This window comes from Fundulus heteroclitus, unplaced genomic scaffold, assembly GCF_011125445.2.
Source record: "Fundulus heteroclitus isolate FHET01 unplaced genomic scaffold, MU-UCD_Fhet_4.1 scaffold_242, whole genome shotgun sequence".
Taxonomy (NCBI): Eukaryota; Metazoa; Chordata; class Actinopteri; order Cyprinodontiformes; family Fundulidae; genus Fundulus; species Fundulus heteroclitus.
Genome location: NW_023396653.1, coordinates 158,365 through 173,478, shown reverse-complemented (window position 1 = coordinate 173,478; position 15,114 = coordinate 158,365). Strand labels below are relative to the sequence as shown.

The window sequence follows — 15,114 nt, the reverse complement described above, 5'->3', positions numbered from 1 at the left end:
CTGCTTTTCGTCATCTTCCATGCTTAAGACACTCTTAGGCTCACTAAATGTCCTCCTCACTACTCCTAACGTTTTTTTTCCTCTTTAGGTGATCTCTTAAAGACTAAGATGTTTTGTGAATAACTTTTATCTTACTGAGGTAAAGTTGTACAAGAAATCTTAGAATTTAGGAAATTCTAAGCTTTTTCCTTAAATGACGTCACTAAGAGCTACTTTTAGTTTTAGAGGACTCTTTGTGAATACGGGCACCGGTGCTTAAAGAACTAGAAATCTCTGAAATGGGGACTAAATGGGTGAAGCCCTATGAGAGCTTGAATAAACAAGAAAGAGATTAATGTATCAAGCTTAAAGATGAGTGTACAGATTCAGATTTGTGTCACATGATGCACGCTTTTAAAGGACAGGAGATATGAGTAAAAGATGGATATCAAGATTTATCTCACGCTACACCTACTGAGATTAGAAAAAAGTTTGACTCTTGTACAGGAGTGACATATTTGATGCATTTAATGTGTTAGAGCAGTTGTTTTCAATAGGTGAGGCGTGCCTGCCCAGGGGGGCGCCAAACAGTCACAGGGGAGAAGACAGAAAAGAAGACAGAAGAAGACAGTGCTGCCGCTCAACTCTGAAGTTATGTAGCGATATTTGTGCCTTCTGTTTGAGCGCACAGGAACCAGTCTGAGCGCGCAGTGAGACAATGCTCAAAACCGGTCTGGCGCTCAACTCCGAAAAACTCTTCTCAACCCACTGTCCTCGGGTTGAGGACTCAGTTCCATCTCAGCTCGCACACACATATTCATTCCACGCTCCACACCAGAGCAATGCGCTCGCTCGGCTGTTTCTGCGCTCGCAACTTCAAAAACTGTCCACTCCACCAGCCAATCACAGACAGTTTTTTCCCCATCCAATCAGAGTATGCCTTGCAAATACTGCATTCAGATGGATTAAATCAAAATGCTGCAGGTTCTGGCAGAAATAACAAAACATGACGGTGGGATTGAAGAAAACAAAAAAAGAAAAAGTTTCATATTTTAGCCTAAAATATTTAGCCTGAAATATTAGAGTTACTAAGAGTTACTAAGTGAGGTGTGAAAAATGTTTTGGTCTATTTTCTTTCCAGCTTCTGGGAGGTGATGCAAAAGTTTATTCTGATCATAATCATCATCATTGTCATCATTATTTAAAGAGCACTTTAACACAAGGCAAAACAAAGTGCCAAACATCAGAAATACATCAGATAGGAAATAACATAAAATGCTTGGTTGTTAAAATAGCAATAGGTTTTAATTGTGTATAATTTGTCCAAAAAGTAAATCGGAATATGGAATGTGTTGACGTCTGTTAGATTCAGTTTTTTTTTAATTAATATAATTTCAGTTGACGTCTCCTGTTGACATGAGTTCAGTTTGACATTAGCGTCTGTTTATTTCAGTTTGTCTGCTGTTGAAAACAATCGTTCATGATTTTGCTCTAATAACAATTTTAAAACTAGGGCGTCTGTCCGTGATGTTTCAGTAAAAGCAGCATGTAAATGGAAATATTTGGATGGATATTTTATGAATAGGTCATTTTGAATGTACTTTGTTAAAATAAACAAACATTTTTGAAACAGCATTCCAGGAACACAAAAGAAAGATGCATTTACTCCAGGGACCTGTGTGCGGTAGGTTTCTGGATTGGGGAGGGGGGGAGGGGGAGGGGGGCATGGTTATCTTTACCTATTCTAAGTGGAAGCTCACATTCAATGAATTTGAAAACCCCTGTGTTAGAGCTACCGCAGAATGTCGGCGGTGAAACACCTTTGGTAGACCCAGCTCTTTACCCCTAAGACGAACCCCACATTGTACTTTAAGGTGTTTTGAATATACAACGCATGAAAAAGAAATATATGCTTTAACTTGTTTAATCTATGAAAGTCAGAAAAAATGTTTACAGACACATCAGCACTGACGGGCTCTTGATCGGACACGACGCAGAGAAAAGGAATGTGGCAAGAGCCCCGACTGATCCTCCCATAAGCGTTATAAAGAAGTCTAGGTATATGCCCATGCAAGGGCTGTACACTTCCTCACATGTCATCAGTAAAATAATGTGTGACCACTAGGGTACTATCTGATAGATTTTACTTAGCCTTGTGTTCCAGTCTATCTAAGTGAGCAGGCAGCTCCCAGGATAACTGACCGTTCCACTCATACATTCCATTTCTAACAAATGAGAATGAGTGAAGTAGACCAGGAAGACTTTAATGCAAAAGTCTTCCTGACAATATGCAGAAGCATAGCTCTAGATTCTAGCCTCAAGGTCACCAAAAACCTGTCTGCATTTCTAACAGATTTTACCCATTCAGCGACACACCCACTGAGAAGCAGACGCTGGTAATTGGCAACTCCATAGTCAGAAACGTGGCATTAGAGACACCAGGGACCATAGTCAAATGCCTGCCAGGGGCCAGAACTGGCAACATCAAATCCTACCTGAAACTGCTGGCTAAGGATAAGCATGAATACAGTAAGATTGTTATTCATGCTGGCGGTAATGACATCCGATTACACCAATTGAAGGTCACTGAAGTTATTGTTGCTTTGGTGTGTAAGTTTGATAAAACAATGTCGGACACCGTAATTTTCTTTGCCTGATGACATGTCAGTGATGACATGTCATCATTCAACCGCTGGTTGTCTAGGTGATGTCCTGAAAACGACGTGGGCTACATTTATAACTGGTGAACTTTCTGGGGAAAACCTGTTCTGATCCGGAGAAACGGCATCCATCCCACTTTGGATGGTGCAACTCTTCTTTCTAGGAATCTGACTAGATTTATTAGTTCTCCAAAATGCTAACAACCCGGGTCCAGATAGGAAGCAGAGCCGTAGTTTAACACACCTCTCTGCAGCTTCTGTACTGTTACCCACCCATTACCCCATTGAGACTGTGTCTTTCCCACGGCCAAAACTAAACAAATTCAAAACTGATCTACTGATGCTTACTACACAGCATCAAGCAATATGTAATGTTTTCCTTTTAGCCTTTCACAAAACAAAACATGGACGTCTTTTGTGTTCATGAGAGGAAGATATTTCGCTACTGAAGAGGCTTGAAGTTAACATCGGAGAACCAATGTTAGTGGTTCTCCACAACCACTATCGAGCTATTTCCTTCTGTATAATTTTCACCTAAACTAGTGCACTCTCACAAACTCCCACAGGTGCTGGGTCCCAGGTATTAAATGTTCACTTATATACAGAAAGCCTATAATTTATTTATTTATTTTCTTTCACTTTCTTTTTTCAGGTATCACATTACACGTGTCAGCTTAAATAATAATACATATGATTTAGCAATGGTATTAAGGTGTTACTCGATTGTATCTGTTGCTTTATCTCTGTTGGTTGTGCTGTTCTTTTTGCATCTCCTTCCTCCTTTCTTTTTTTTCTCTTCTTGTTCTTCCTTTACTCTCCTACTTTCCCATTGTAGTGTCCATATAATTTGAAATTCTCCCTGCAGGAATCACAATAAAGCTATTTACATGCACAAATCAAGCGGAGCATTATGGCGAAAGCTGTTTGCTCCACTTGTGAAAGCAAAATCTGTCGAGCTCTATTTGGCATTAAGACATCGATTCTTATTGCCACATTGCTAGACAGGACACTGGGACAAAAAAAAAAAGAAAAAAAAAAGAAGTTAACATCGGGAACGCGTATCATTCTCGAGAAGGAGGAGCCGCATCACCCAGACAATAACTTCAGCTTTGTATCTAAAATTGAAAGCAGCTGAACTTTGGAGTGTGCTCTTTGATGGGTCCGAAGATATAACGAAACAGGAAATAGTCTACATTGTTTCTTTGTCCAGCAATGGTCATCTTAGCTCTGATTTTCTCAGATTAATTAATGTTGGGGCCAATCCATCAGCACATGACATAGTGAATGGACTTGTGCATCTCTTCCATGCTTGCTGGTTAATCAAGTGGAAGACGAAGTTGGTCTCCGTATGCATGTACTCCAAAGTGTCTAAGTTTTGAGGCAAGGCCTTTATCAGGAGAACTTAGTAAATACATTTTAGAACAGCCCCACATGATGCACAGGTCAGAGCTAGGCATCTCCAATGGACAGAAAGATGACTCCAATGGAGTTCAAGGTTTCTGGTAAAGAGTGAAGATCGAATTATAGTTTCAGACAAGTTTCCCACCCAGCGTGACTTGATGATGCAACACAGATAAATAAAATATTTGCTAAATATAATGCTCCCCATTGACCTGTGTTTCCTGTAGTCATTCAGCTTCTTGTTGATGAGAGCTTGTCTCGAGAATCCAATCTCCTAGAAAGAAGGAAAGCCTAAATTAGCACCGTATATGTTTGTGGAAGCTGTGTCCCACTGGCTAGATATTTCTCTAACCTCATTATCTGTTTTGCTGTTCTCTCTGATGACCCTGATCCAAGACAGCATGTCGTTCCGGTCTTCAGCCTGCAGCAGGTACTCACAGAAGTCCTGTGTGGTTAGCCTCAGGGTGTGCTTTCGTTTGGTTTCACTGTAGGCAATGTCAATTAGGCAGCCCCGGATATTGACTGGTGGATGTTCGTCATGGCTGCTCCCTGCTTCTGAACCACGTAGCACGGCTTCCCGTTTGTCTTTATAAAGGAAGAGTGAGTGGTGGTGGAGCACACTAAAGGCACGTTTCCAAGGCCGCATGCTCCCTCCTACCTTCTACAAACACAAGGACAGAGACATTATCAAATTAAGTGTTAAAGATTTAGATAAACAAAGAAAGAACTAACAGTTGTTTCAATTACGTTGGAAGACTAGGGATCTTTCAGAGAGGACAAACCCTCAACAGCAAAAGCAGGAAATTAGAATTAACATTTTGATTAAGGCAAAATGCTTAAATTGGAATAAATATGATGAAACTTGTCAGTGAGCAGGTATTAACACTGGCCAAAAGTAATCAAAGCCACCTGTCTGGAAGGTACTACAGAAGGACATCAGTACACACAGTACAGGTAAAACAGAAGCAGGTAGGTTTACCTTCCCCTTCTCTGTGAGGATCTGTTTGTGGTACAGCCAGCCCTCCTTGTGAACTTGACTAAAGGTAACTGTACCCAGCTCTGATGTGGAGTGGCGCTTCGAAGGGGCATCCTCCTGGGCTCTCAAACTGTCCAAAGACTTGAAATTATAGTTAACAGGTTAAGACTTTTACATTTTGTTAGGTGGTCTGGTAAATACATCTTCATAAATACAACTTACCCCATCAGTGAAAAAGCTCTTGACTCTTTTTGGTAATTTACTGTTTGATGAAACACACAAAAGACAGCAACTTTGCATTAAGCATAACTCAATCCAGAATAAATAAACATACCATTCACCAATACTTTTTATCTTCAAGTTCTACCATGGAGGTAAAAACAAAGAAGTACCATCCAGATCTGTTCAGTGTGTTTATAAAAGGGTATCAGTGCCCTTTGCTATGTTATATTACTATATTCCATTATTCATATTATATGTGTTAATCCAAAGATAACTCCACTTTAAGATGAGTCCAGGAAAACTTTTATTTTCTTTTTACTCCAACATACGTACAGGCAACGCCGCCATGTAAACACCAACAACGAACAAGGAAGCCGTAGGCTATCCTCCAGAGCCCCCTAGTGGCCTGGCATGATATGTGAACATAAACAAAAGACTAACAATCTCACTCTCTTCTTTAAAAAAACAAAACAAACAAAAATACTTAAACAAATGAATGAATCAAATAAAGAATGTATGCATGAAAACAACACATAGCAAAGCACAGCTATTTAGTGCTACTGTGAAGCCAACGTTCCTTTTTTACAACATAGTTGAACAACACAGCTTCTTGTTAAATTTATGATACAGTCCAACAGCCTTCATAAATTAACAAGGTTGTGGATGCTCTCTTCTTTGTCAAACAGTCAGCGAGCTGTTCTTTTGTTTGTGACCACAAAACCTGATGAACTCTTTTAGTTTGGATCTGTTCTTTAATAGAACTGATTTCCAGGCGTAGCCTTTTCTCAGCAACAAACTTAGTTGACTTAAGTGCATCTACAAGAGAGAAGTTATCAGTGACACATGTTATTGGCAAAGGATGCGTGGTACTACCAGCACTTAGTTCAGAAAACAGTGTGGAGATAAAAATAGCATTATCAACCCCCTCTGACATTGCCAATGTTTCACCTGCAAGTGTGCTTCTGACAATTCTCTTAATCCTTTTTGATTGCCATGAAATGGGAGAGAATCGACCATTGTCACCCATCAAGACAATGAGATGCCCACCCTGAGTACCTCCATCTGAAAGGTTTCCAAAAGACGCATCAGTAAACGTAACTATCTTTAAGTTACTGTTTTCTCCAAGATGCTGAAAATTCAGTTCAACTGACTTGGCTTTGAGTTTACACACAACTCTGTTTGCCTCACATATGGTCTGTACTGTGGCCTGTTTGAGACTAGATGCCAAATGACTTGCATCAAACATGACATCAGGCCTGCTCTGTCTTGCCACCCACAACAGTTGGCCTATCTTTGACCTGAGCTGCTCTCTCTCCTCCTCAGTGAGGGGGGAAGCTGACTCTGCTGCTCTAGAGGGTGAGAGGTTGATAGGTTGCAGGTTTTGAATGTATGTCTTTTGATGTATTTTTACCTCCTACATAGGAGAAGGTATCATGAGCTTCATGACCAACATTAAACCGTGATCTAAGGTTTGGTATGACTGACTCTGAAAAGAATTGGGATCCTCCCCATATAAAATCATCAACATGACAAGCAAGAACACCCATAACATTGTTGTTCTCATCAGGCCAGTAGAAAACTGCAGGATCAACCTTAGACACAACACCCCCTGCTTCTAACATGATGCTCTTTACTCTGTTGTACCAATACAATGAAGCATCTGCCAGACCATACACACACTTTCTCAGTTTCCAAAGCACACCTGTGCTATGAGCCTCCGGAGGTGGTTTGATGAAAATGTCTCTGCACAGTTCCATTCCTTGTAGGAAAGCAGATTTAATGTCCATGGAGTGAAGTTTCCACTGTTTTTGACATATCACTGCCACTAGGAGTCTCAGTGACTCTGAGGCACAGGTAGGTGAGTCCTTTTGTAAGTCAGAAACTTGTAGTTCCTCAAATCCTCGTGCAACAAGCCTTGCTTTTGGTACTAATCCATTTTCACCTTCTTTCATAGTGCACACCCAGCGAGTGGAGATGCACTTTTGACCTTTGTCCTCAACTTCTTCAAACACTTGGTTTTGTTTCCAGCTTTTTATTTCATCCTCTTTTGCTTCATCCAGTGAAATATCTTTGCTCAGGAAAATATCCTCATGTGTATCCATTTCAGCAACATTAGGCTGAATACAGAGGTTTTCCAACTGTGATAGATCAGCTGATTTACAGTTACCAGCCCCCTCTGTAGGCTCAAGTTGTTCCAGGTTAAACCAGTTCTTGTATTTTCCGGTTGTTTTACCAGCTCGTCCCAACACCTTTGCTGTGTGTGATACACCCTTTTCATTAGTGAATGTCACAATCTGACCAGGCTTAATGTTGATGCTGTCAATCTGCTGTCTTACGTTTGTCGTGTGCTGTCTTTCCATATCCACAGCGTCTCTGTCCATGTCTGCATGCTGTGTCTCTGTGCTTGTATGTCCAAGATTTCCTTCTGTCTCTTCTTCATTAATGTCCATTGTAGGTTGTCCTTGAATGTTTTCATCACAAGTGGTCTGAGATCCTTCATCCTCATGAGTAACCTTTCTCAACCTGAGTCGGTGCACTCTGACACAGGTGCCTCCATGTCTAACAAAAACAACTGCACCATCCTGCCCAATAACCACTCCTGGTCCTTTCCATTCTGGGCTGTCCACTCGTTTGTAGAAGACTTTGTCTCCAGGTCCGTATTGTTCGTCTGTGGGTCGCAGCTGTTTCTTTAGAGCTCTGCATATTCTTTCTGAATACTCTGCTTCTGTAAAAGCTCTTCTTGCAGCATGTAGGGCAGAAATGTGCTTGGCCACCCATTCACTTTTAGTGGTTCCATCTAAAGCTGGGGCTTTATCTATTAACACTGAAGGTAGGTTGGGATTCTGTCCAAACACTAGTTGATGTGGGCTGTATCCATGGACGCTTTGCATACAGTTCTTTGCCATTAGGGCCCAGTCCATGGCTGTGCTCCAGTCGCACCCAGTACTTGTTTTTACTTTCATTATGATCTCAGTCAGAGTTTGATTGTGCCGTTCTAACAGTCCATTGCTCCAGGGACTGTAAGCAGGTGTTGTCTTGACTTCAATATTAAAGTTCTCAGCCATGTCTCTCAGTTCTTCGTTATTAAACTCACCACCATTGTCGCTAAATAACTTTTGTGGTGGTCCATGTACACTAATCCAGTCATGAATAAGATGTTTGATGATCTCAGAGGACCTTTTGCTGGTCAAAATACTACCAGCACTGAAACGGGTAAACTGGTCAATAATGTGTAAATACCACACTCCAGGTTCAAGCTCATGTAGATCTACAGCTACAGTCTCATTATATGTTGACGCTAGCGGCAGGCCAACAGCGGGCTTAGGTTTGGTCTTGCGGTATTTCTGACAGGCTGCACACTGGTTTATAATGTTTTGCAGGTGACTGTAACATTCTGTGTCTTTGTTGCCAGAATTGTTCAAAAGCTGTTGCAGCTTGTCAGCAGAAGCATGTCCAAACTGTTTATGAAGTTTCTCCAGAACTTTGATCTTCTCACTTGGGTTCATTTTATCTGTTATAGCCAGTATTTCTTCCTCCACCAATATTTGCTCAGGGTGAATAGGACTTTTACTTTCTTTATCCACAATGTTCACACAGTAGTGTCCAGAACTGGTGAAGTCCAATTGCACAGGCTGGTTAAACATCACTGCTCTGTCTCTTTCCATATCCAGAACTGTTTTTGCTCTCTTTAATGACGTTTTACTCAAAAGCAGTGGAATGTTGACAGGAACAACTTCAGTTTCGATGTTACACTGCGTGTTGCCAATCTTGGCTGGTATCTTTACCTTTTTGATGGAGTAGACTATTTTTCCATCTCCAAACTTGAATGGCCTGCGGCTTTTCATTTCTGTTTCTCTCATAGTCTTGACCCCTTTTTGCTGCAACGTAGTTCTGTAGTTATCCAGCCATTCTTGTCCACAAACTGTTCTAGTGCAAGCAGTGTCTATAATTGCTGAGCCAAAACATTCAGTCATGAATATTTCTGCATCTGTTGGTGATTCTTTGGTGTACAGAGTAATATTACATTCTTCCACATCTGTGTTTTCTTCAGTGATTTTTACACTTTCTGCTTTATGCGGACAATCTTTGGCCCAGTGATACGTACTTTGACACACAGCACATTTAGATCGTTTTCCATACCTGTCCAATGGGTTGGTGCCAGGCTGTGGAGTCTTTTGCCATGGGTTGGGCCGCCAAGTCCTGCCCCTTTGTCTTTGTTCTGTTGCAAATACTGACTCCTGGTTGATGCTCTCTGCTGATCCACCTTTTTTCTTATCACCAAATATTCTTTTTAAAGCGGATTTCATTGAAGCAAATGTCACGTCTGAGCATGCTGTTAAAGCTAACTGCCTGTCTGTCACATCCAAGCATGAAGTATCCAAAAGCTTAAATGCCAGAACTGCATCGGGTAGCTCCATGTTGTATTTTTTCATGCGCAAATAACGCTGTTCAAAGTCAATAATAAAATTCACCATGGATGTGCTTGCATCTTTTTTGATCCGATCAAACTCTGTGTAAGTGCCAGAATTGACATATGATTCATTGTGTTAGAAATGTGTATTACCTCCAGTTGCCTCTATGTGGCAATAGCGATTTAGTTATTTCTGCGTTCGAGGGGCTGTCACGTCAGTCACGTTCAGGAAGCAAGTGACAAGTTTTGATGTGACGGAGCTTCACCTTTTCTGACCGCAGTTTTAGGTCTTAAGAATTAAGAACACGTAGACAAGTGAATATAATTAGTTTATAAGAATTTTTGATTGTTTGCACCGTTTTATTTTGCATTTTTATTTTTTGAAGAAATAAACCTTTTAAGTTGGAAGCCTAAAACGCGAGTTGGAACGTGACTTCGTCAAACTGTGTGGCTCTATACTCTGCGTATGCTTCGTAGATCATGTCCCTTTCCTCTTTTAGGAACAAATCATCCAATTTATTCAACAATGTGACCATTCCAGTGTCTTTATTTAAATCATCTACCGGAATTTCCATTGCCGTGTCTCGCGCCCTCCCGGATAGCGCCAGGGCGACTGCGAGAGCTTGTTTCTTTTTTTCCAAGTCGGTAACTCTCATCCACATATTGACTTCATTCTTCCAGCTTTCATAGGACTTTCCTTCTTCAAATGTTGGAGGAACTCTGTAGTTACTAACCATCCTCTGCTACCAGTGTTAATCCAAAGATAACTCCACTTTAAGATGAGTCCAGGAAAACTTTTATTTTCTTTTTACTCCAACATACGTACAGGCAACGCCGCCATGTAAACACCAACAACGAACAAGGAAGCCGTAGGCTATCCTCCAGAGCCCCCTAGTGGCCTGGCATGATATGTGAACATAAACAAAAGACTAACAATATGGACATGTTTTTCATGGTTCCTGGATACTGTCGTGTGTGTGGTGGTTGGAATTGGAACAAAGTGCAGATAGGAACTCGGAAACCAGAGATAGCCTTACTAAAGGAACAGACACAGGGAACTGATGAGAAACCGAGTAACAAACAGTATTTGTATCATAATGGAGGATCCAACAAATGGGCAGTGTGACTAGGCCTGTTACAAGAAAGGGAAAGATGCAAGCAAGGCATGGAATGCCATCAGATGATTTCTTTTGTGTGTTATCTGTCTGGCAATGTAGCAATAAAAATTGTTGTCTTAATGCCAAAGAGATATTACTTTCACAAGTGGAGCCTTACTGTTTTCGCTATAGTGCTTCACTTGATTTATTTATGCAAAAAGCTTTATTAGTTTTTATGCTGGGACTATTTCATGTTCAATGGACACAAAAACGGGAAGGTAGAATAGGAAAAAAGAAGAGAAAAAGATGAGAGAAATGCTAAAAGGGAGAAAAGGTGAATGAAAAAGAGAGAGAGTCTTAGTCTGCTTCTACATGTGCAAAGAGAGATAAAAAAGAACAGTAGAACCAACTGATGCAGTGATACAAGTACAAACAACCAAGGCCTTGATACCATCACTGAAAAATAATGTATAAAGTGAGAGCCATATATAATAATAGTGGTTTTCTATATAGAAGTGAATCTGTAAGCACCTGAGTCCAAGCATCTGTAGGTGTTTCTGAGAGTGCACCTGTGTATGTAAGGTTTATCCATAAGAAAAATGCTCAATCATGGTTATGAGGAGCCAAAGAACCGTCCCTCAGAGCACTGAAGCAGACACTAGGGAAACCAGAACTGCAGATGCCCGAAGGGACCCCCAGCGCAAAGGTGCCCAAGAGGGTCCAACACAGGGCTAGCTGCCTCCACCATCCCAGGGAAGAGCAGAGAGGAGCCTGAGGAAATTCCCCAACAGCCCCCTGGGAGCTGTGGCGAGGAGCCCGCAGGCTCCGCTGGCAGCCATTTACGGCGGAGCGGATCCAACCATGGGCCAAGAGACTCGAGGCCCGGGGGTGCCCGCCCCCCGATGAGACCCAGACAGAGCCACCGGGGCCCAGGCCCTGCGAAGCAGCTGCTAGGAGCGAGCTGGCACCCGCCCAATCACACAGTCCCAGACACCGAGGACCACCAACGCACCAGAGGGTCAAGGCAGCAGCGAATGGGGGTGGGGGGAGGGCTCAACACTTAGTGGAGACCTAAGATGTCTCAGGAGAGTGGGCAGTCCAAGACCAGTCTGTTAAAAAGATAGAGAAAACCCCCTACACAGTCATAATCACACCCCAGTGCCCCCACATGCAAACCATAAAAAATCCATTAAAAAAGAAACGCAGTACACACACTCGCACTCCCCACACACATCCTATGCTCCCAGGCCCAGGAACCAGCACCTCAGAGGGGTATCCAGCCCCCGGACTCAGCAGGTGAACCATAACATCAAGATGGGGTGGGGGGGGGGGGGTGCAGGGGGGCACCACAACCCGACCTACCTGGTAGGTCCTAACTCCTCAGCCCAGATGACCTATGAGCCCATTCACCTGGAGATGGGGCCGGCCCCCATAATTCAGCAGTGAGCAAAAGTCTCCGGCGCCACCAGCCAAAGTGGCCCACTGCTCATTCAGGTCCTGAATTCCGGATGGGGTGTGAGAAAGACCCAGAGCCTGCCTCTGCCTGCTCAAATGTACCGATTAAAACTGCGAGGGCCAAAAAGGGTGGTGCCTGATGCAGCCCACTGACCCATTCGGAAGATAGCAGGCATCAGTGCACCCCCCACCCATGCACACCACCCAGAAATCACCCTGGCTAACTGTGAATAGGACCTACACAACCAGCCCCCCCCCCCCCCACGTGCCTTACCCCCCACCCTCAATTTATGCCCTACATATGTGTGTTGTGAGAATGTTAAAAATTAAAGTGTCCACTATGTATAATAAAATTGGGGCCAATGATGTCACCAGACAGCAGGGCTGGGAGATAATATTCTATCTGCTTTAAATGAGGGATGTGGTTAAGTTTTGTTAAATCCACCAATTTAGACAACACAGTATTTGATACTCCTTAACTGTAGCTGTAAATTTAGGGGGTTCTGTAAAGAGCAGTTGATTGGCAGTACTGTAGAATTTGATGAATTTATAGCGTACTCTGACACTTTTGAAAAAGATTATAGTAATCTAATTACTTGAAAGGGAAAGGCGTTTGAGTGCTGTAGATAAATACATCATCTGCATAAACACTAATTTTATGCTCTGTTTTCTTGCATTTTATTCCTTTAATATTGTTAGATTGTCTAATTATTGCTTCTAGTGGTTCAATAAAAAAAGCAAACGTTGAGGATGAAAGCAGGTATCTTTGCGTGGTACCCCTCTGGAGACAAAAGCTGGATTATGTTTGGTTATGTGTCCTGACACATAACCGCTGTTATTTTTAACCAACTTATTAAAAAAGTTCCAAAACCAAATTTATGTAGAGTAGCAAATAAAAATATCCAGTGAACTCTATCAAATGCTTTTTCTACATCTAAAAACAGTATATTGGATGCAATGCTTTTAGACCTAAACATCTGTTTAAATGCACAAAAGAGCATGAAAAACAGTTACTGACTCTCCTACTGACTTTAATTGGGACATTTTGGTACAAGTGGAAGGACATTAAACCTGGTGATTCACATTTTGAAGGCTGGCCGCATACAAAACAAAATTTCATTGAAAAGTCCAATGTTGGCAGTGCAAGATAATAATGGTGCAAAAATGCAGTAATTGTTTAGTTGTGTACTTTTAAATTTAAATTGATTATAAAAGTTCAGCAACGTTGGCAGTGCCAAATAATGATGTGGAATGGCCATAAAGTTCAGTTATGTGCATGTGTGATGCAGAGTCCAGTTTAGAGTTCAACAGTTCAACAGTGTGATGGTAACGGGGAAAAGCTGTAACAGAACCTGGTGGACGTGCAGTGGATGCAGCGGATGCAGCGGATGCAGCGGATGCAGCGGATGCAGCGGATGCAGCGGATACTGCGGATGCTGCGAAGCCTCTTCCCAGAGGGCAGCAGGGAGAACAGTTCATGGTGGGGGATGATGTTACAGGCTCGAGACACGCAGCGCTGAGATGAAATGTCCTTAATGGAGGAAAGAGGAGCCGCACTCTGCTGTCTTCAGCACTCTCATCACGTTCTTCCAGTCGGAGGCGCTGCAGCCTCCACACCACACAGAGAGACAGCTGGTCAGAATGCTCTCTATGGTGATTCTGTAGAAAGTCTTGAAGATGGGCGGAGGCATCCTCCGCAGGAAGTACAAGCAGTGTCCGAAATTAACTTTGTGATTCACCTGCCAAGTTGGCCGGTAGATGTAAAAATCAACCGGCCAGGCATATTTTTAACTGGCCAAAATATTAATCCTGACCAGACCTCAACTTTTATAAAAATTAGGAGTGAGATTATGTTAATTATGGGGGGCGTGGTTGGGGGTGTGGTTGGGGGCGTGGCTGACTGGACCCTGGAAGAGAAATCTTTGTTTCCTGACTTAAAAAAAAGAAAATATTGTAGTTGATTATAAAATACACAATATGAATTATCAGATTCACATCCAGGCGATAAAAACACTACAGATTATCATTATTCTATCCATGTTGGTCTTATTTGTGAATGAGGCAGAGTTTCATCAAGCCTGTACGGTTCAAAATCTTTCCCTCAGCTGCCACACTTAAAACACGCAGGGCTTCACGCTGCGTCTTTACGCATGATCCAGCTGCTGGATTTTACCCTTGTGCGCTGCGCGCAAAGGATAAACAGTAGGGGAAATGCATAAATGAAGACTGTAAAGGGATCCTTTAGAGGGGAGAGAAGGAGTAATGGGTCTGATTTGAAGCCCCCGATGTTACAGGTTACATGTAATGTAATTGTGCGCACCTGAATTCAAGCGCAAGGCACCACGTCCACCGAAGCACCGCTGGTTCTGTGCCGTTAAAAACAAAAGAGCATGAAAAACAGTTACTGACTCTCCTACTGACTTTAATTGGGACATTTTGGTACGAGTGGAAGGACATTAAACCTAGTGATTCACATTTTGAAGGCTGGCCGCCGATAAAAGCTCTTGATCTCCTTTGTTTTCTCCATGTTCAGGATCAGGCTGTTGTCCCTGCACCAGCCCACCAGCTGCTCCACCTCCTCTCTCTAGTCCCGGTCGTTGTCGTCTCTGATGAGGCCCACCACCGTTGTGTCGTCTGCAAACTTCACAATGTGATCGGTGGTGAACCTGGGGATGCAGTTGTGTGTCATCAGAGTGAAAAGCACGGGGCTCAGGACGCAGCCCTAAAGTTGAGGGTGATGACATCAGAGGTGTTCGGTCCGACCCGGACTGACTGAGCTCTGTTGGTGAGCAAGTCTAGCAACCAGTTGCGAAGGGGTGTCCTGAAGCCCAGATGTTCCAGTTTTCCTACCAGATGCTGTGGGATGATGGTGTTGAACGCTGAACTGAAGTCCAGGAACAGCATCCGCACGTG

General features: G+C 42.6%; 1 protein-coding gene across 10 annotated transcripts in view; it reads right to left on the bottom strand.

Annotated features, from left to right (window-relative positions):
• arhgap23b (Rho GTPase activating protein 23b) overlaps nucleotides 1–15,114 on the bottom strand; it is a 176,257-nt gene that overhangs the window by 16,497 nt on the left and 144,646 nt on the right. For all 10 annotated transcript variants that reach the window (XM_036129870.1, XM_036129874.1, XM_036129869.1 and 7 more), the window contains 4 exons: nucleotides 5,239–5,278; nucleotides 5,020–5,157; nucleotides 4,393–4,701; nucleotides 4,253–4,314 (listed from right to left, as the gene is read on the bottom strand). In XM_036129870.1, coding sequence (XP_035985763.1) covers nucleotides 4,253–4,314; nucleotides 4,393–4,701; nucleotides 5,020–5,157; nucleotides 5,239–5,278 — 549 coding nt within the window. The remainder of the gene's footprint in view (nucleotides 1–4,252; nucleotides 4,315–4,392; nucleotides 4,702–5,019; nucleotides 5,158–5,238; nucleotides 5,279–15,114) is intronic.